The sequence below is a fragment of the Podarcis gaigeae genome, assembly GCF_964106915.1.
Source record: "Podarcis gaigeae genome assembly, chromosome: 10".
Taxonomy (NCBI): Eukaryota; Metazoa; Chordata; class Lepidosauria; order Squamata; family Lacertidae; genus Podarcis; species Podarcis gaigeae.
The window spans coordinates 19,575,409-19,596,865 of record NC_139686.1 but is presented as its reverse complement, the minus strand read 5'-3'; the positions used below and the strand labels follow the sequence as shown (position 1 = coordinate 19,596,865).

Genomic DNA, 21,457 nt, shown 5'->3' with positions numbered 1-21,457 from the left:
TCCCACAAGTAAATATGTACAAGTATTTAGAACTATCGCTTCAGAAAGTCTGCAGAATTTGTCGAGGAACATCTACCAGGCAGTGGTAGATAGAATTGTTCAACTAGCTGTACGCAGTGATGCCGTGTAATCCCATTCATTTGTAACTACTTTGCTGATATTCGTGGTCTGCTGCTCATCAAGTGCTAAAGTAAATCTGTAAAAATGAGATTTGGATGGTTCAATACTTAGATCTACTCAAGGGCTTTACTGCAAGAGTTGCTATGCTGGCAGTGATTTTCAAATAGCTTGACTGTGACTGTTAGTGACTTCATGTAAGGATTGTATATGTGGTCCTTGTTGCTTGTGCAGTAACAACAGCCCTTTTTCAAGGTGCCACAATTACACCAATCACAGTGATGTATAGACCCAGTGTGGATACTGCTGTGACCATGAGCTGACCCAAAGTCTGGTCAAAATGGTATCTTCTTAGATACTACTATAGAGGTGAATTGTTGTCTTCTTTATTTGTAAACATTAGATAGAACTGGGAAAGAAAGAAAAATATTGGATTTCTATCTAGATCTGTTACTTTAGCCTGTATTGGGTGTTTATTATTCTTAGAAAAACTGATTGTAGTTTAGAGTGAAATTTGGGGTGGGAGAAATGAGCTTTGGTAAACAATGGCATTCCGTTTCAAAATGTACTAGATGTGATACCTAGTCCATTGTCTTACTGTAATTTAGATTCCTGGGAATTTCAGCTATTTTGTTTAGATATAAAGCATTTGAGTCACAAGTTCTTTTTAGTTCAACATAAAAAAAGGAGGATACTGGAAATGCCACAGAATGAGATCTAGCCTGACATTTTAATGAATGAAGACAGGCGTTTTGTTGGGTAGACATCTAGAGAGATACTGTTAAAGAACAAACAAAATGCACACCATTCTGGGAAAGTGGAAAATGTGGCCTATTATCTCTTAGAGCGGTGTCTTTCAACATTTTTAGCTTTAGGGAACATTATAATTTGCCAAGGAATTCTTGAACTTCTTTTCATGGAAAGCCAGAGGATTCTGGACTTGTTTTCTGGTATGCACACAGAGCCAAAGCAGATGACATGCCAATCACACAATTAGCAATTGCGTGAATGACTTTTAAAAATTAAATTACAGGCACAGTCTCCCCATTTGCAGTGGGATCCTGGAATTGGAGGGGTAGGTAGGGGGGGCTTTACCCCTTTGTCCCGTTATGGTCCCAATCTGGATTGGGGACGTTGCATCTACATTAAAAAAACGTTCCCAGTGGGGTAAACCGACGCTCCCCCCCTCCACAATATAAATTGCAGGGGGAGTGCTGTTGCAATGTATAATTTTGCAGAGAACACTCAATAAAAACCCAATTTCAGGGTCTTGATTTAGATTGGGGTCTTTGCACCTGCAATTTACTTTTTAAAACAATTATCACACAGTTGTTTGATTTGTGTCTCATCTGGTTTGGCTTTCAGTTCATGTGAGGCACTGACTAAGATGGCTGAAAATGACAGTGAGGCACATCCAATGCTCTCATTGTTGGGGCAATCTGTAGCTTTGGACGCTGGCAAAGCTCCCTTTGAGAGGAAACTTGTCTGCCATTATTGATTTTTTTAAAAACCAGGGAACCCATTATAATCTTTCAGGGCATCTACAGTTCCCCAGAGTGCGTATTGAAAACCACTGTCTTGATCAGGAGAAATTGGGCGATGTTGATTGCTCCCCAGTGTGTACAAAATAATGTTATGCTTATCTCACAAATTCGAATTGATTTCATCAGTAGATGAGTTGCTAAATTGGTGTGACTGAAGTTGAAGGGCTGGTTTGTTTTTTAAAAAAATTAGGCTTGTTTGTGTTTCTGTAATATGGAATGAGAACAGAACACGTTGTCTCAGCAGAGGTATGAAGATGTGTCAGATGAAGAAACAGAGATGCATACAAAAATAAGAGAGAAAGAGTGATACTAAAACCTCATTAATGTTTATGTATCCAAAACCACACCGCCCATTCACAAGAGAGAGGTAACAGCAGAGGCGGAATGTGAAGGGGCATGGCTGCTCACCACAACAAGGATGGGGAGAGCCAATCACTGTTTGTAGCATGGGTGTGCATGCACTTGTGGGCTGCCACCAACCCTTTGTTGCTGCCCTATCTCTGACCCAGAGAGTGATATCACGGCCAATGACAGGAGGATGGCACTGCTGCTCCACCCTCCCCCTCATCTCACGTACCACTGCTGACCAAGAGGCTCAAACAGTCCAAGGTTTGCAGAAGTACCGTAGATTCCGGCATATAAGACGACTTTTCAACCCCGGAAAAGAGGTTAAAAAGTCGGGGGTCGTCTTATACGCCATGTATGGCTTTCTCCCGGCACGGAGCCTACCCACTGCTGCTGCCCGGTGTATTAGGCGACTGGGCTTATAAGACGAACCTTTGGGTGGTCATCTAATACACCCAGTCGCCTAATACACCGGAATCTACAATACAAAGGACTTGGCAGTGGTTGGGGTGGACACCCACCAGAACAGTCCAGTGAGGAATTGGCATGTGAAGTAGGCATGGAATGTGAACAGACTATTGGGGAGGGGGATAATTGAAAACTGGGAAGGGAGGATAGCATAGGGTAAGTACCCTGGAAAAGGGCCTTGAATATGCACACTGCAGTATTTTGTTGCAGACCCCTATATTGAAGAGAGCACTAAGCTTCCATTTAGTGTTAGATCTGTAATATTTTCCTTTTCATGGTCTATTGCACTAACATGCTATTTGTTAATGAGCACGAGTGCCTTTAACTTGCTTCAAATGGGTTAATCAATTGAACCTTTAGATGTTTAATCTATCGATTTAAAGCTTGCATCCCCAGTTTTTAAAAAGTACAGTTCAGATCTTTTCCATATTGTATTGTGAGGCTTGGTGATTAGCTTGTCTGGTTAGTTGTCACTAGAAAGAAGATTCATGCCCATGGAAGGGAGAAGACCCTGCAGGAAAATAACAGTGTTGGGCAACAGTGGTATTGATCCGCAACAGCATCACTGCATTGGGCAACTGCCACTGTCTGTTCTTAGCTTCCATTGTGACGGTCCACCTTGGACACCTGATCTTACCTGTCAGGTATGCTGTGGCAGTGGATTTCCTGCATTGGCAGAGGGTTGGACGAGGTGACATTTGAGATCCCTCGTAACTGTATGATTCTGTGTTACACAAGAAAGTTTAGCCTAGAGGGACAGGGGCACATTCATTCACACTCTTTGGGATGGAATCTGCCCCCTTCCTGTCCCCCCTCCTCAGAGCTTACTATGCCTCTGGGAGCCAGGAGCTCTTGCTTTCAGCTCTTGGTTGCTGAGTCCTGAATTTCCTTGGGAGAAAATGGTCCGTGCCTCAGATTGACAGAGAACTGGGACTTAAATCTAAAATGAAAAATGTGCATGGCAGCCAATTCCTATGTTATGTTTAAAATGGATAGATCTTGTTTGTTGTTCCAAGGTTCCCCCAGGAAAAGGGAGGTGTGCTCTGCTCCGAAAACTGATACAGGCCTAGAGTATTGAGGGGGCTAAATATGACTGCTCACAAGACTGAATAGTGAGCAATGATCTCTTTTGTTTTATTTCGAACACAGTCTTGCGGCACTCTCCTCAAACAAGAATTTGTAGCCACTGCAAAGCAAGAAAGATTCCTCCCACCCCCTCCTTATAATTTTGCTCCAAGGGAGAGCCTGCCAATAAAATGGTTGAGCAAATAACGAGAGCAGGGACGTATAACATTATTGAGAACTTTCTTTAGCAGCAGTTTCGTCTCTTGCCAAGCACAATATTCATTTCTTGGATTTTGTTTCCACCTCTGCTCTTAAGTCTCAGTTATTGAATTAGAATAAGACGAGAATATCTAACCAGTGTGGTTGGGGGCAATGTACCCATAGGTATGTACTGGTCCTTTAAAGCTGTCTTTGGCCTTCTTCTCCGAATGAAACATCTTTTAACAAAAAATTCTGTTCATGTAAATGCAGAGGAGAGTGTAACAGCCTCTGCTAAATTCTGGGAAAGAAGCAGTGAAGTGGCTAGAAGCCTTTACATAGCAGTTGGATGTTGTTAGACCTGAGTTTCAGGGCCAAGTTACATGTTGTGTGGAAGATCTGTGACTGTCTCCCAAATTTACAAATTCTCATATTTTAAATTGTACTATTGTGCTTTTGGGAAAAAAAGTATTGTATAAAAGCTTGCATTGCATCCCTCTGGTATTCAATAAAAGGTTTTGATTTATTTTTTAAATTAAATGCTGATTTTGAGGATGGCCAGTTTGACTTGGGAGGGGCTGCTTAACCCTTATTCTCATGATGGTTTGCCAAACAAATTCACTTTGCCCTAGGCTACAGGTACTCCTATTCTCCCCACTCTCACCTGGAAGACAACAACCTCAAGCGAGGGAGTTTTGACTAAGAGGGATTAGGTGTGATTATTATTTTTATTAAAAAAACTAGCTGGGGGGCGGAGAGGGAGGGCTTAAATGCACACACACATGCTGGCACTTCTACTCCAATCAAACTGACAGTTTTAATTAAAACAGGAGGAGGAGAAATGAAAATGTCATGAGGTCCCATCATGGATCTATTGAGTTAAGTTTAGCTGGCAGAGCAGAGGCTCATTGGGTAACCCCTAGGTTACTTGTGACCTCATACCCTGTCAGGAATTGCTGACCACTGCCCTATGTGGTAAACTATGCCATTACAGAACCTTCTATCTAGACTAACTCTATCCAGCCTGGCCATTGGTTCCTCCTGTGCAGAAAAGTGTATAAGAAGGTCTTCTACAGGAACATAGGAAAAACCGCTTCACACCGAGTCAATTAATCCAGCTCAGCACTGACCAACAGTGCTTCTCCAAGGTTTCAGAAAGAAGTCTCTCCCAGTCTTAGCTTGGTATGTTGGGTATTGGACCTGGGATCTTCTGCATGCAAAGCACAACCTCCTGAGCCCAGATGATACAACATTCTTTACCATAAAACCAGGGTACATATTGGCACCTGCTTGCATTTCAATGTCCATGATTCTCCTTGATCTCTGCAAACTATCCACTGTTGTCTTGCAATTATTTGGAAAGCCTGTAAACGTGGGTGTCCTGGAATGGAGTAAGGAGCGATTAATAATTAAAATTAATCGGGCTCCATGATCACTGCAGATGGTGACAGCAGTCACGAAATTAAAAGACGCCTGCTCCTTGGAGAAAGGCAATGGCAAACCTAGACAGCGTCTTAAAAAGCAGAGACATCACCTTGCCAACAAAGGTCCATACAGTGGTGCCTCGCAAGACGAACGCCTCGCAAAACGAAAAACTCGCAAGACGAAAGAGTTTTCCGTTTTTGAGTCGTTCCGCAAGACGAATTTTCCTATGGGCTTCCTTCGCAAGAAGAAAGCCCATAGGGAAATCTCCGGGGACCTCTTTTAAATGCTGGTGGTGGGGAGCAAAGCCTTTCGCCCCCCTCCGGCCGTCAGAAGAGGTCCAGGAAGGCCGGCGGGGGCCGAAAGGCTTTGCTCCCCACCGCCAGCATTTTAAAAGCGGTCCGGAATAGCAGGGAAGCGCTTTCCCACTATCCCGGACTGCTTTTAAAATGCTGGCCGTCGGGAGCAAAGACTTTTGCCCACCGCCGGCCTGCCTCCCCGGGATAGCGGAGAAGCGCAGCGCGTTTCTCCGCTATCCCGGACGTCTTTTGAAGGCAGGCGGGGGGGGGGGAGCAAAGACTTTCGCCCACCGCCTGCCTTCAGAAGACCTCCGCTGTCCCGGGGGCTTTTAAAATGCTGGGGGTCGGCAGCGAAGGCTTCGCTGCCGCCCGCCAGCATTTTAAGATCGCCCCGGGACAGCGGAGAAGTCTCCGCTGTCCCGGGGGCTTCTGAAGGCTGGCGGTGGGAAGAAAAGCCCTTGCCCCCCCAGCCTTCAGAAGAGGTCAGGGGGACAGACTGTCCCCGGACCTGGTCTGAAGGCGGTTTCCATAGGAACGCATTGATTGATTGATGCATTCCTAAGGGAAACCGTGCTTCGCAAGACGAAAAACTCGCAAAAAGAAAAAACTTGCGGAACGAATTAATTTTGTCTTGCGAGGCACCACTTTATAGTTAAAGCTATGGTTTTCCCAGTAGTGATATATGGAAGTGAGAGCTGGACCATAAAGAAGGCTGATCGCCAAAGAATTGATGCTTTTGAATTATGGTGCTGGAGGAGACTCTTGAGAGTCCCATGGACTGCAAGAAGATCAAACCTCTCCATTCTTAAGGAAATCAGCCCTGAGTGCTCACTGGAAGGACAGATCGTGAAGCTGAGGCTCTAATACTTTGGCCACCTCATGAGAAGAGAAGACTCCCTGCAAAAGACCCTGATGTTGGGAAAGATGGAGGGCACAAGAAGGGGACGACAGAGGAAGAGATGGTTGGACAATGTTCTCGAAGCTACAAACATGAGTCTGACCAAACTGCGGGAGGCAGCGGAAGACAGGAGTGCCTGGCGTGCTCTGGTCCATGGGGTCACGAAGAGTCGGACACAACTAAACAACTAAACAACAACAACAAATAATTAAAATTTAAAAAGTTTCCTCAATTATTCTTCCAGGTTTTGCAGGTTAACCAGGCAACATCCTGAAATCTTAAAGTCATAGCAAGCAATATCCTCCCATTAAAGTCAGTAAATTTTAAAGTGGTTAGCTTTGATTAGATTAGCCTTCCCCAACCCTGTGCTTTCCAGATATTGTTGGACTACAGCAGGGATCAGCAACCTAAGGCCCATGGGCTGGAAGTGGTCCGTGGAGGTAATTTGACCGGCCCCCGAGCCGCCCCCGAACCGAGCTGCTCGCTCGTGTGCTGCGCTAAACCAGCACAACGCAGTGCAGGGACTCGCTTTCGTGGCACCAGAAATTGCGTCTGCACAGACGCATACGCCGAAAATCGTGCATGTGCGTGTTAACACGGGTGCACAATCCAGCCCACAGAGGGATATCTGTGGGACCGATCTGGCCCAGGCAAGATAAATCTTGCTGACTGCTGGACTACAGCTCCCATCACTCCTGATTGCTGGCTGCACTGGCTTGTTGTAGTCCAACAACATGTAAAGGGAACCAAGTTGGAAAAGTCTGGACTAGAGCATGATTAATTTGCCAGTTCTGCCATATTCTTTGGCATTGATGAGCATGAAAACAAACTCACATTAACACACAAAAAAATTCCTTCCAGTAGCACCTTAAAGACCAACTAAGTTAGTTCTTGGTATGAGCTTTCGTGTGCATGCACACTTCTTCAGATACACTGTAGCTGCAGTATACTAAACAAACATTCACTGGTTTCAGAAGGATTTGCTTCCAAATAAACAGGTTCAGACTTGCATTACATCTGCCTTAGAACTAAAATAGTTTTATATCTCCCTAGCTGCTAAGATTCTGCTTAAATAACAATACAGTAGCTGTATCACATATTGGTGAATGTTCAGGAGAAGGTAGTTCAGAGCTAGATGCATTGCCTTGACTCTCAAGGCTGGTGTTCTGCCTTTTTAGAAGAGTTCTTGTCTCCTAGCTCTGAAAGAACTGGTTTCTCAGAAAACTCCCCTGCTTTAAACAATAGTGGGTTTCTTCAGTATTGCTAGTGTGGTTTCAGAATTTCCCCATTAAACACCCATATCACAATGAGCAAATTACAGAAGCGCTCAATTATTGTTTCCTGGTTAATGTGCTTAAGTCATTTCCCCCCTTATTTTTTATCAGTCCTGGGAACTTTCCCTCTTGGACGGAATCCATGGATTTTGCAACTGTGATTGTCGTAAGAAGACACACATTTATATGGTAGCAGCTATTTAATCCTAACATTGCAACTTGCATGTTAGCCAGCGGTGCTAGAAAACTGCTTGCTTATCTAGCTATCACAGTTTTGTCCCCTGAGCACACAAAGGAATGAGGTTATGTAATAATCCCTATAAGTATTCATACCCGTAAAATGTTTTATTCTCAGTGTTTATTTACAAGAACGTCAGTGGTGCCACAGATAGTTGTAGTATCTGGCGCTTCCTGATGGCGTGCTTGTGGTTATCAAATCCGTCATCATAAGTGCCTCGTGGGTGTCAGGTCCCTGTAGTGGATTCAGGTTAACTTTATGGTTTATCTGACAACATTTAGGCAGGCTGGTACTATAGCCTAGATCACACAATTGACCCACAGAGTTTAGTCTGCTGAACTTGTTTGAGAAACTAGAACCAACTCGTTTGGGCAGACCATGCTACAGCACCTTTCCATCCCAAGAGGTGGTGCTCTGCCTCTTGAGACTTAGTTGGCATTCTGCAGAATTTAATCTTCCACTGCCTATGACCAGCAGTGGAGGGTCAACCATTTGCTGATAATATGGTACGCTCTGCTAAAGGAAAGCAGCTATGGCTCTACTGTACATGTTGCATGATGATGATCTTGGGAGCCTGTATCTGTGTGCTTAATATTCACAAGGCATTTTGTCAAGGTTTGTGAGAGATCAGTTTATCTAAATAATGCATATTAGTGAATGTGAAGTTTTGTGGTGGTTACGGAATATTCAGGTCACCATGGAATGTTTTGAGATGGCTTGGGGTCTAGCACTCGGCATTAAATGATACTTACCTATTATTTTTCAAAAGCACATATTTGTATTCACCATGTCCTCCTTAAAAAGGAAATTGCTTACATTGTAATGGGCCAAAAGATGATTTGATGCATTGGGGGGGGGGGGAGGAACTGGAAGTAAAAAGAGAAATGGATTTTGTAGCCATTTTACTTCACCTCTTTTAATAGCATTTTGTTCAATAGCAATTAAAATTCATAGTGTGATGAGGATGTGAGAATAGAGTTAAAATTTTTATGAGGTTGTGACCCTTTAAAATCACAAAAGAGCTCTCTCCCTTTTTCTCCAGCCAAGTATTCATTTGAAGAGAATATATTATTATTCACTTGCTTCTAGGGGATATTTTCCTCCTAACTTCCTATTACGAATGCTTATTTGGTGTGCTGTTGGCCCAATCTAGTCTTTTTCCATTTTATTTTTTTCAATTTACTCCTGGAAATCTGAATTTCTCCATGCCTCTGGCAAATCATTGGTAATGCTGTGAACATGACAAAACCTATACTTCGATGAAAGCCTTGTGTGTCGTTCCCCCTGCAATTGAAGTCAAATGCAATCTCTCCACTTTTATACAACATACATTTTCTGTAGATAACTGCTTAAGAACGACCCCCCCCAAAAGAAACCTGAAACAAAAGGATTAACTGTGTCATCAGTTGAAAACATATGCAAATTTTATTTGTAAATGACCAGAATTTGATCCTTAGATCATATTCCTTTACAGTCTCACCAGTGGTTGCAGATTGCAACCTCCCTTGAATATGAGAGAATAGGGGTTGGCACATCACTCTGTCATGAATTACCACTAGCAAGTTGTGAACACTTACCCTCAGTTCTCTGAACATAAAATGGGGAAAGTTGTGACCTACCTCAAAGAGTTGTGGGTGAGGTAGGCAAAGGATTGTGACATTCTTGTGGCTTAAAAGGGCTGTCAAAAGTATTGTTAGATAAAAGTTCTTTCTAAATAGAAAGGGCACGATCCAGCCTGCATTGTGCACCTTTAAACCCTGTAGATTCCATTGGGATAGAGTTAAGCTTGCTTAAGGGTATCACATGTTGAAATTAATGACACTTGTAGCTCCCCTGCTCCATTTATTAACTTTTATCAATGAATACCAAGGGTACCACAATCTGGAGGTATTGCAGGCTGAGGTTAATTGTAGTCAGGCTTGTTTTTACCTAAACAGATCTTATAACAGTGATTTTCAGTTGGCTGCACGAATTTTAATGGGTCATTTGCAGCCTAGTCTGACGGGCAGCAGCTCTTCTGGGTCTCAGACTGAAATCTTTCCCATTACCTGCTCCCCTATTCTTTTTTAAAACTGGTGATGCCAGAGTCCGTGTCTTTCTATTCCTTTACAGCTTTACTCCTGAGCTGTGATCCCTCCTGTATAACACTTCCATTCTCTGTGCTGCATCAGCAGCCTTGAGGTGGTAAATTTCCATTATCCATTTTTGCGCTATGCGAAAAGCTGCTTCTTTTTGTCGCTCCTGCATCTACTGCCAATCAGCTTAATTAGGTGACCCTGAATTCTAGTACCATGCAAGGGGGAGAAATGATGTTTTTCGATTCAGCTTCCCATGCCGTCCATAATTCTGTATTTCATATTCCACGCATTCACACACACACACACACACACACACACTGTCCTAAGTAGCTATTTATTTTCTAAGCTGACAAGTCCGAAAACCTTCAGCCTTTCATTCTAAAGAAAGTGCTTCAACCCCTTGATCATTTGGGGAATTTGGCGTACTCATGTAATGTATCCAGTTTCCTCAATTCATATGCTCTAAGAACTTCGGGCTGAACTTCCTGAGCAGCTGACTTTCCGCCACTTGGTACCAAGGCAGCATCTGAAAAAATGCCACACACCAATGCATGCTCCAAGTATTTGCATTTTGGTTGATAGCCTGGTAGGCAGAGTGGTCATGTTTCCTACTTTACAGAGGATAGTCCACTGTTTCAAGGAGTTGTCTGTTTGTCGGTCAGTCCGGTCCAAGTCCATTTGAAACTTGATGGAAACTAGAACCCTCAGAAGGGAGAGCAGCAGGGGCACTGAAGTTGCCCATCAGCACTCAGGCCACCAGGTTACAGTCTTCCCCATTATTGTGAGATGTGTTTCTGCTTAAATTTGCATCCATACCTATAAATCAGCATATGGAAATTCTTTGAACATCTGTTATCTTGTTTTTTGGTGGCACATTTCCTTTTGTTGCTGTTGTTGCTGTTGATGATGTGCAAGTGAGCTCTCTGCTCTTACGTAGTCTCCTGCAGAAACACACCCAGGAGCAAATATTTGCAGCCTTGCAGGAATCAAGTGTGAAACAGTCTCAATTCCCACATATGTTTAATAATGGAGGAAAGAAATAATGCCATTTTACCATTTGGGGTTAGTTCCTGTTTCTCTAGCTCTCCGATCAGATAAAACATAGTTAAGTTACTAAGCCTTGCAAACATCCTTTCTTTGAGATTATTCTTATCCAGAGTCAGACTTCGAATGTTTAGCTGTTTGCCCATTAATATCAAACACTCTGAAGATAAATCAAATAGCAAGTTTGATTTCATAAAAAGTCAGGATACTTGGATACTGTTGCTTTATAATAAACACACTGGAATAAAAGCAAAGGAATGTTAGACAACAAAAGCAGATTAGCTTCTGGTGCTACCTGCAGGGACTGTAGATTTAGCAGGGACTGTAGATTTAGCAAACAGCTCTTCGGGCAGAAAATTATATTTTGGCAATATGTAAGATAGAGTCAATATACATGGATAGTTTTGTAAGGGAAATAACCTTGCATGTTAGTTTAAATGGAGCAGTGTTGGTTGTTATTTTAAATATGGAATGGTTTAAGGAAACACATGAAAATTGTATAAAAACTATATTTGTAATTAAAAAAAACTGAACCAGAAGTTCAGTGTGAATGGGTTTTTTTTTAAATCTATTGAGCGTATTATGAGACTTTTGATTCATAAGATCATATTAACTTGGTGAATTTAACTAATTAAGAGTTCACTATTAAGGCAGATTATTGTAGATTCCCCCCTTTCCTTTATAAGCCCCAAACAGCTTATATTAAAAATAAAATGCTCCAGACAAAATGCTCCAGTTAAACAACAATACATTAAAAAGCTAATACATAATTATAATAACAATGATGCTAAAAATTATATTAAACCATGTTAAAAACCAATTCAGTTTAGCATGGGAGAGAGGCAGTAAAAACCAAAACGGGGCAAAAGAAATGACCTGGTTCAAGATTATGTTAAACCGTATGTCAGCATTAGGTAAATAAGTGTGCAGAAGACAAGAGCATGCAATAGCAAAAAAGACAGAGCTATATCTTATAATTACTAACAGAATGTAGTGTACTTAACATATTTTTTCCTCATTATGTGGCATGTGGGAACAGAGCTTTCCTCCCATTGTGAATAGCAATCTTGTAGGGTGATACCCAGCTCTGAATTGGAACATTACGGACAAAAGGTTAACCTCCTCCAAAAAAAATATATCCCATGACCCTGATCTCTCTCCCCTCATCTGCACCATGGCTATTTAGTTGTTATTTTAAAAGCTCTGTGGCACCAAATGGATAGTCAGAAAGGGCTAAAGTCTTAGAAGTGTCCCATATTGTTCTGAGTTTCCCAGCCAGTATGAGGTTGACTTAAAGTTGAGGATCTTAGTTGAAGGAGCATTTTCTTCCAGATTTAAAAACTGTTTGCCAAGGGCAATAGTTGAAAACCTTGACCTTGGAGAATTTCCCCAGGAACTATGACTTGGGATCACACCCATGGGGAGCTGCTTCGCTCATTATTTTTTCCAACATGGAAGTTCTGTGATGGGGAGAGTATGTATTTTACAATATCCGAAGGACAGAGTATGTGTATATGTGTATGTTTGTGTTCTTTTGTCCTAGGTACACTGACTACCTGGTTTCTATAGCCATGGTGGAAGCCACTCTCATACAACTTTATGTACAGTATTGCAGAATTACAATTCCTGCCCCCGACAGTTAAAACCAAGGGTAGCCACCATTAGCTGTTGCTAAACTAAAACTCCCTGTAGAGTTGATGAGAATTGTGGTCCATCAACACCTGAAAGGCACTACTTTGGCTACCCCAATTTAATATTTGCATCATAAAATTGAAGTTCTGGAGTTGCCTAATATGTTCTGCATGTTTTTGAGAACCAAAGTGCAACTAGATGTTGCCAAGAGAGAAGGAGCAGGAACCACACTGAGTGTCTTGGCACTTTCTCCCTCAGAACATTCAACTCAGGGATGAGGAGGACTCTACCTCCCATCAGATCCAGCCAGGCTGGCCAATTATGATGGCAGTTGCAACATATGGAGAGCCAGGACTCTAATCTTCCTTCACCACTGAGCTAGACTGGTTGGAGTTGATGGGAGTTGGGGTTCAGTAACATCCAGAGGGCCAAAGGTTCCCCATCCCTGGTCTAGCTTAACGATACATCTGACAGGATGTCACCTCACCATGTGTTACCCTACCTCACATCATTGACTTAGGCAGTGAAATTGCAGCATGCATTGTGTTAAGTTAGTTATGTTGAAGAGTGAGCAAAGAGACACAGAGGAGTAATGACTCCATCTAGCAATATCTTGCCCCACTATGAGAGAAGACCAGATAATGCAAGGGACCTGCACTCTTGCTGGTTATGCTAACCTCTGTGAAAGAACCTCAACCATTGCATCTTGCTATAATTCTTTCTCTCCCTCCTCCTTCCCTGGTTGCTTTTTCAGTATGGGGTACTGCATCCTCTTGGTCCATGGCTTAAACAAGCTTTGTATGTGGCTAAATAAATGGGGAGCCACTGCAGCGACCCTCTCGGCTTTGCTGCTCTTGCTGTTCTCATGGAAAACAGTGAAGCAGAATGAAATCTGGCTGTCAAGAGAGTCCCTTTTCAGGTAAGATTGATCTAAGGTGAGGGGCGGGCAGCAAGGCTGGGGAAACACTTTGGCTTTGTTGGGGTTCTCCAAGGCCCACCAGTAATATTTTTCATACCTTACCTGAAGAATGCATATTACTTGGAATATGAACAGTACAATATGTGTTTTAGCCACTCTATAAGCAGGTGATAGTGTGGGACAGAGAGAATGGATCGCTAGGCAATGCCTCTCCTCCACTGGGGATTAAACCTTTAAAATGGTGCTCTTTACCTGTCTAAAAATAGCTTATCCTTAATCAGTAAATCTGCTCCGTGAGCCAAATGTGCTGACTAGGAATGATTTCCCTCTGCACCCCTGAAAAGACACTTTTGCTTCTTTTTATTTATGCACGTTACCTCTGCAGAACGAGCAGCGTGATGCATGTAGTTCCGCTTGTTTTTTGTGCTTTGCAAACAGAATTATGTAATAGGTTCCAAACACATACACTTGGGAAAGATCAATGGACAGCAATTTAACAGGAGGTTGCACAGCAAACGGTTTATCATGGTGGAACACTTTATTACTGGTGGTGATGATTTACAGAACGGAGGGGTGATAATGTCACGCTCAGTATGGATGCTTCCACAGGGGTATTTATTGGGGGATTGGTGCTGTTGATGTATGCAAGGTTTTATATAGTGTGCACATGACATCATCAGCATCAAAATACCAGTTTATATTTCCCCCCTATTTAATTCCTCTTTTTTTGGCAGAAAATATGCAAAAACCTGTCACCAACAACCCATTTGAGATATTAAGCCTCCCAGCTGGAAGCACCTTAAATTTTTCCAATGGTTCCCAGTTTTAATTGGTTTAAATTGTATGACACATCTCTCAGCACTGGGAATTGTAGTTTTGTGAGAGTTCTGAGAATTCTGTGCTTGGCACCCTCTTTTATGATCACATGTGCCCTAAAATGTTTTTTAAAATCACCTGTGTTGGCTTTATTAACATCATTGTAGTTTATGCCAACACACTATATTGCAGGTTGGTCTGTGAGAAACTCCATAGCAATCAGTGCGGAAGGAAACCACACTGGGACATTGTTCTCAAATCTGTGGTGTGTGTTTTTTCCTCCCTCACATCCAGCCAGTTCAATTGCTATGTATTTTCTGGAGCAACAATATTAGAGTTTAGGAATTCATGTTGGGCAAATGTGCATGGAAAATATTAGTCGCAAGATTGAAGGAAGTAGAAATGGGAAAAACATTTTGTGTTGCCTTGTAATTTGTTCCCCACCTTTCCCTACTTGGCTGGGGGTATGAATATTTATTATTTCCTCTTTTAATTAGAGAATAATTTCCAATGTGGGTCAGGAACCAGGTTTCAGGCTATGAAGTGTGTGCATACAGTGTGATTTTGGCAGTGATGGCTTGGTGGTATATTTCTAGTTGAGGCATTCATAGGAGAATGGGAAAGACTGAAGAAGTGTGCATGCACATGAAAGTTCATACCAAGAACCAACTTTGTTGGTCTCTAAGGTGCTACTGGACATTTATTATTTTTTTACATATATATTTCAACAAAACTACAGTTTGGTTTGAGAGGCACACTATGTTTCTTCCAAGTATGTGGTTTCCAGTATGCCTCATTTTTAGTACCCTTTACGGCAAGCTATCAAGAGGCGCAATCCCAATAATAAAAAGCAAAACTGTGTTTCTTACTGTTCCTATGTGGTTTCTCGTTCACAGGTCAGGCATCCAGACTCTGCCCCATAATGCCAAGGTGCACTACAACTATGCCAATTTTTTGAAAGACCAAGGTCGGGACAGTGAAGCCATCTACCACTACAAAACAGCCCTCAAGTAAGTTCTTAGGAAGGTTCTATTTGCTTTCATTCTTGCCTTTTTTTGATCAATGACCAAACATGACAGATGTTTTCAAATGAAGTATTTCCCCCTCTGCAGACAAAGCCGTTGGGACTCAGAGCACTTTGTGGAGGGGGAAGCGCTTCCTCCAAAAGGACTTCAAAGAGGCTCCCTGTAACTGCTGGTCAGCTGGTTGGAAGTTACAGTGAACCCCTTTGAAGGCCATGCTCCCAGTATCATTAGGACACCAAGGGGTAAACAGGTGGGCAGTCCCACCCACCTGTGGGGATTAAGGGAGTTATGGATCTGGCCCACAGGCTGGTTCCAACGTCCTACCTCTGATGTATTTTGCGGCTGTTATTCTTTACTCTCACATGCTGTGCCTTCTCACAAGCTGCTTGATCCAGGAGGTCCATAAGCATCTTTATTACTAGGAAGCATGTTTATTACCAGTGATTCTGGAACTTTGGGTATATGCCATGTTTTTATTCTCATCTTACAGGCCTGGGGCATGTGCTGTTTTGTTCAGCGACCTTTTCTAGATGGTGTGCTTTGCCTTAGGTACATCAGAGAATGTCTTAACAGAGAGTTAGGCTCTTGCATTTGAAGCCACTACAATCTATGGATCTCTCTCTCTCTCTCTCTCTCTCTCTCTCTCTCTCTCTGTGTGTGTGTGTGTGTGTGTTTCAAATGGGACTCCTAGCATGAGGCTCTAGTACCTCCAAATGCTCTGTTTCCACTGCAAGCCTGGGAGACTGAGCTATATCTGTGAGTGTCAGGCACACAGAATCACCCTACTTGATATATGTAAGTCACTGTGCAGTTTCCCCTTACTGATTAATAGTCGTCCATGCAGACAGAATCCAAGCAGACATGATCAGTGCAAATGGCAAAGAAGTCCCACACTGAACTAACTTATTCTGCCCTAAACCTTCATGTTAGTTCAATGGGACTGACTTCCACATAAATGTGTTTGGGAAATGCTCATAGCTTGTGCCCAGCTCCTTGTTATGCCTCCTGCGGAGTGTCTTTCTTTATATTCAGAACCTAAGTATACAGGCAGTGTATCTTGCCTCGGACAGGATGCTCTGGGGAATCAGCAGTGAATGCTCACTCCTCTAAAAGCTTTATCTGCATAAATTCATACGATAGGCACAAGAGTTTTTCATTTACATAGTCAACAGGTTGGTATGAATTAATGTTTCTCATAGCAAATTAGTCTGTTGGCAAATTAATTCCCAGAAAGAGATAACTGCAACTCTGTGGGTTTTCTGGAATTCATAACATCACATAAACCCCCTCAGAGAGTGCTTATGTTTAAATATAGTGTCTTGATAAAATATCTTCCTGGACATTTCAAGTTTACAAGAGTACTCACAGAGGATTCTTAAGTTTAAATGCAGTCTCTTTAATTACACGAATGTTGCTGCTCTGGTTCGCCAGAAGTGGCTTAGTCATGCTGGCCACATGACCCGGAAGCTGTATGCCGGCTCCCTCAGCCAATAAAGCAAGATGAGCGCCGCAACCCCAGAGTCATCCGTGACTGGACCTAATGGTCAGGGGTCCCTTTACCTTTACTTAGTTTCCAAGTAGAGCTATTGGGCTGCAGGTGGCACTGTGGGTTAAACCACAGAGCCTAGGACTTGCTGATCAGAAGGTCGGCGGTTCAAATCCCCGTAACGGGGTGAGCTCCTGTCTCTCGGTCCCTGCTGCTGCCAACCTAGCAGATCAAAAGCACGTCAAAGTGCAAGTAGATAAATCGGTACCGCTCCAGCGGGAAGGTAAACGGCATTTCCGTGTGCTGCTCTGGTTCACCAGAAGCGGCTTAGTCATGCTGGCCACATGACCCGGAAGCTGTATGCCAGCTCCCTCGGCCAATAAAGCGAGATGAGCGCCGCAACCCCAGAGTCAGCCACGACTGGACCTAGTGGTCAATGGTCCCTTTACCTTTTAGAGCTATTAGCAGATATTGCTAATTGTGTGTCATATCACACCAATGCATTTTTTGTGTGTCTTTTTTTATAATAAGCTCTGTTGACCAACCAAAGATAGTTGAAATGTTTAGTTTAGTTTTAATTTAAACCCACTGAAACAAAGTATTGGTAGCCATGATTAGAAGTAGAAAAGCATCTCCATATTGCTCCTCTGCAAGCTGCTTTTAGAACCCTTGGGAGTTTTGTGGGGGTGGGGGTACTCATTAAGGATGTTGATTGTGAGCATACAAATAGCAGAAGGGGAATGGGTTAAGCAACCCCTCCTGCCTATCGTTCCACTGCTCAAACTGGCAGCCTCCCACAGCTGCTTTTCATTCAATAAATAAATAAATAAATAAAAGCTAAGGAACTGTTCACGCATCTCCTGTGTAACTCTAGTTTGGCTCTGGGCCAAATGCCTTTAAGGTCACATGGAAAGCTTTTCCATACAGCAGGATGCTGCTAAGAAATTTGCACAGCCAACTATTTGCATTTCATTACCAGACATTTAAAAAATGTTGAATGTGGAGCCCAAATGAGTCTATCTGCTTTTCCTCCTGGATTTTTGTCCTTGCTTGTGGCCAAAGTACAAAGAATTAGGAAGGCTAGCTACCCTAATGAGCTGTGCATAAGAACAAGCCAAAGCAGGCATTTCAGAGCAGAATTTCTCCTGGCTTGACTGATCAGTTCCCCTTCATTCTAGTGGCTGAGCAGAAAATGTTGAAGCTTTGAAAAATCACTGAGGACAAAACAAGCTGTGCGCTTCTGAAAATGCTTTAGAAGAATGTGAGCTGGCCAGTTTCACACCTCCCAGACTAATGCATGACTAATGCTACTATCCTTCACATTTTGCAGTTATCTGAAATTTGCAATACACCTCTCTGCTCAAAAACCATACTAACATGCATTACAAAATGCACATTTTAGGATAAAATACTTTCAGAATTGTGTGCACTTAGAAAAAAAAGTATGTATTTTCATTCATTTTTTAAAGGAAACTCACAAATTAATGCAGAAAGAGGGCAGAGCTGATTTAGGAATGAGCATATACAGAATTGGCCAGGGCTGGTAGCACTGAGTTATAAAGGACTGAGTTATTGTGATTACACCCTTCTGTTGCAAAGCACCTTGCAAATCTGAAGTGCTGCGTAAACTGGCAGGTAATATTTATTAAACACAAGTATGTATTAATTATAGTTCTGTAATTAAGCCTGTCAGCCTCACATTCTGGAGAATGAACCTGGATGTTGACAGCTGACAGAAGGAGCTACACAAGTTCCTTCGCCTCCTCTTCTCTCCCCCATAACATCTAGCAATTTGAAATGTGGCATCACCACACCCTCATTTATCCCACAAGGAGCAGCCAATCTCGCTTGGGACTTAATTGGTGTGCTTGTGTGCTTTTGTGTGTGTGTGTGAGAGAGGGGGGGGGGGGTATTGAAGCAGTGATACCCCTTCCTAGTGAAGTCCCTTTTCATTTCTGTTCAGTGGCTTCCCCATACCCTTCCATATCCTGCAGTGATTCCCATGTCTTTTCCTTTAAAGCTTTCCATAGCTTTCCCTCAGCTCTCTTAAACGGCTACTCCCATCCCTCCTTGCTGATGCCCCCTTATATGAAAGATTCTTCCATAATGTGTTTGTTTCGTACTTTTGAATCTCTCCTCAAAAACCATTGTTTCTGCCTGTACTGTGGCTTATCCTCAGGTGAGGAAGAAGCTGCTGGAGCAGCCATTTGCTCACAAGTAGCTTAGCCAGTGATTTTCCCAGAGGGGCTGCGGGTGGGTAAGGGGCAGCGGAGAACTAGCAGCAACCTTCCAAACTCTTCCTCATGGCTTACCAGCCTCAGAGGGAATCAGGGGAGGGAAGCAATACCACATTTAAAGTGATACCACTTCAAACAGTCATAGCTCCCTCAAATGAATTTTGGGAACAGTGATTTGTTAAGGGTGCTGAGAGTTAGGAGACCGCTATTCCTCCCCACAAACTACAGTTCTCAAAGGTTGCCTGTGAAGAGGGATTGATGGTTAAACTACTCCAGGAACTGTCCTTCTTTGAGGGGAATAGGGGTCTTCTAACAACTTTCGGAACACTTAACAAGCTACATTTCCCACAATTCTTTGGGGTGAAGCCATGACAGTCTAAAGTGGTTCCACGGTGCTCCTTTGGAATCAGTGACTTACCTGTTTAGCTTGTAAGGGACTCATGAATGCTGATGGCAGAGTATGAATAGTAAGTAATAATGGTTTTCGCCTGCCCTAGGCTTCTCTGATGGAAAGCTAGCCACTGCTCGACACAGCCTCTCTATTCATCCTGCTGACAGTAACACGCAGTCCTCCTTCACTGGCGCTTAAGTGCAACCATCTGCTTGTGAATTAGTCTAAGCACACAGTAATTGCTGTCAAGAGTCTCCCCCCTCTCCCTCGTTTCTTTTTCCTCCCCTAATTCAGCAAGCATCAAGTTGCCATAGTTCCGGTGCTGTCTCCTACTTGGCAGAGTTTTAATTATGAAGGAGGCTGTTTTTAGGATTGATTTGCCAGGAGTGTTAATTAAGCATCATTAGATATATAGCCCACAACGATCTTGTTTACAGAGCATTGTGAGCATCATCCAGCTCGGTGCTTTATGGCCCCATGAAGGGCCAGCAGCGCCGTTTTCCAAAGTTGCTGGTAGCGCCGTCTGAAAGTACTTCACTGGCGGATGTGCGGTTGCCTGGCAACTTGGAATTAAGCCGTGGTTGCCGGCTCTGATCTGTTACCTTTTCAACTCAAGCAACTAAGTTATGTGGGCAAAATAAACATAGCTTCATGCTACTATGTCGGTTTCCTTGCAGCTGGAAGATTGGTGCAGCCAGCTGGGAAGCGAGTAGCCTTGGCCAGAATGTCAGCAGACGTAAATCAGGGATTCAGCACCAGGAGTTCAGCAAGCAGCAGTCAGTGTTTTAGGAAGCGGATTTGCCGTTGAAGAGTAGATTGCGAAACCTGGCTATAGTTCGGTCCTGTATTGGGCAGGAACATGGGAATAGGTCATGGAAGAGCACACAGAGGCTTCAAGTACCATTTAGGTTGCATGATTCGGAACAGGAGTTCCCCTAGGGCAGAGGTAGCTAAAGCAGTACCCTCCAGGTGTGCTGGACTACTGCCTACGCCATCCCTTATGATTGGGCCTGGTGGCTGGGACTGATGGGGATTGTAGTCCAGCAGCATCTGAAGGGCATCACGCTAGCCCTGTGCTAGAGATGTCAGGCATCTGAGGCACAAACCAAGGAATCTGGCAGCAGGGGCCCAGCATTTTAGCTTACGGATATTTGCTGTGCTGCAGCACCACCCAGATAATGGCTGGAAATTGCTATTGCAGCTCAGGCAGGCAATATGATACTGGAAAGCTAAAAGGTTCCCTGGCTGGCCTTATATAACTGTTGATTCTTGGTTTCTTCCCCAAACAAAGGCACTTCTCTAGAGACTCCGCCCCCTCTAACTAACTGCTTCCAGGCCTCCAAGGGGCCCAGACAGAAACAGGAGTTGAGAAAGGATGTGGTTCATGTTCCTACCACCTTGCCAAACTCGAAACTTCATTGGGATGACTTTTTGAGACATGTTAGTACAGTTGATGACATTCAGGGGCTTAAGCAGGGTAGCTATCTCCACCCTTTTCGTTTCTGTGTGACATCTAGAAACAGAGGTGGGGGCTTCTCCCCTCTATTCCTGGGTGTCCGTTTTCTAGCACCTGATCTTCTCCTCCTCTTGCATCTGGGGTTGGCAAATTTCCATGATTGATTTATTATTTTATTATTTTTTAAATTTATAAACTGCCCTTCAGTTTAGGCTCACAAGGTGGTTTCAGTATAAAAACACAGAAATACCTAACAGCAAACAAAACAGTACTGCCCCAACAATTTACAAGGCCGTAGATTGTTTAATTAGCCAAGGGCCTGAGAGAAGAGGAATGTTTTTGCCTGGTGCTTAAAGATAGGCAATGAAGGCTCCAGGCAAGCCTCCCTGGAGAGAGCATTCCACTGCAGTGGGTAGCCACTGCAGAAAAAGCCTGTTCTCATGCTCCCATCCTCCAGACCTCTTGTGGATGGAGCACATGAAAGGAGAGCCTCAGAAGATGATCA

General features: G+C 43.3%; 1 protein-coding gene across 1 annotated transcript in view; it reads left to right on the top strand.

Moving 5' to 3' along the window:
* The window catches only part of TMTC1 (transmembrane O-mannosyltransferase targeting cadherins 1), a 144,695-nt gene that overhangs the window by 78,371 nt on the left and 44,867 nt on the right, over nucleotides 1-21,457 (top strand). The window contains exons 10-11 of the mRNA XM_083700118.1: nucleotides 13,377-13,541; nucleotides 15,254-15,367. Of these exons, the coding sequence (XP_083556244.1) occupies nucleotides 13,377-13,541; nucleotides 15,254-15,367 (279 nt within the window). The remainder of the gene's footprint in view (nucleotides 1-13,376; nucleotides 13,542-15,253; nucleotides 15,368-21,457) is intronic.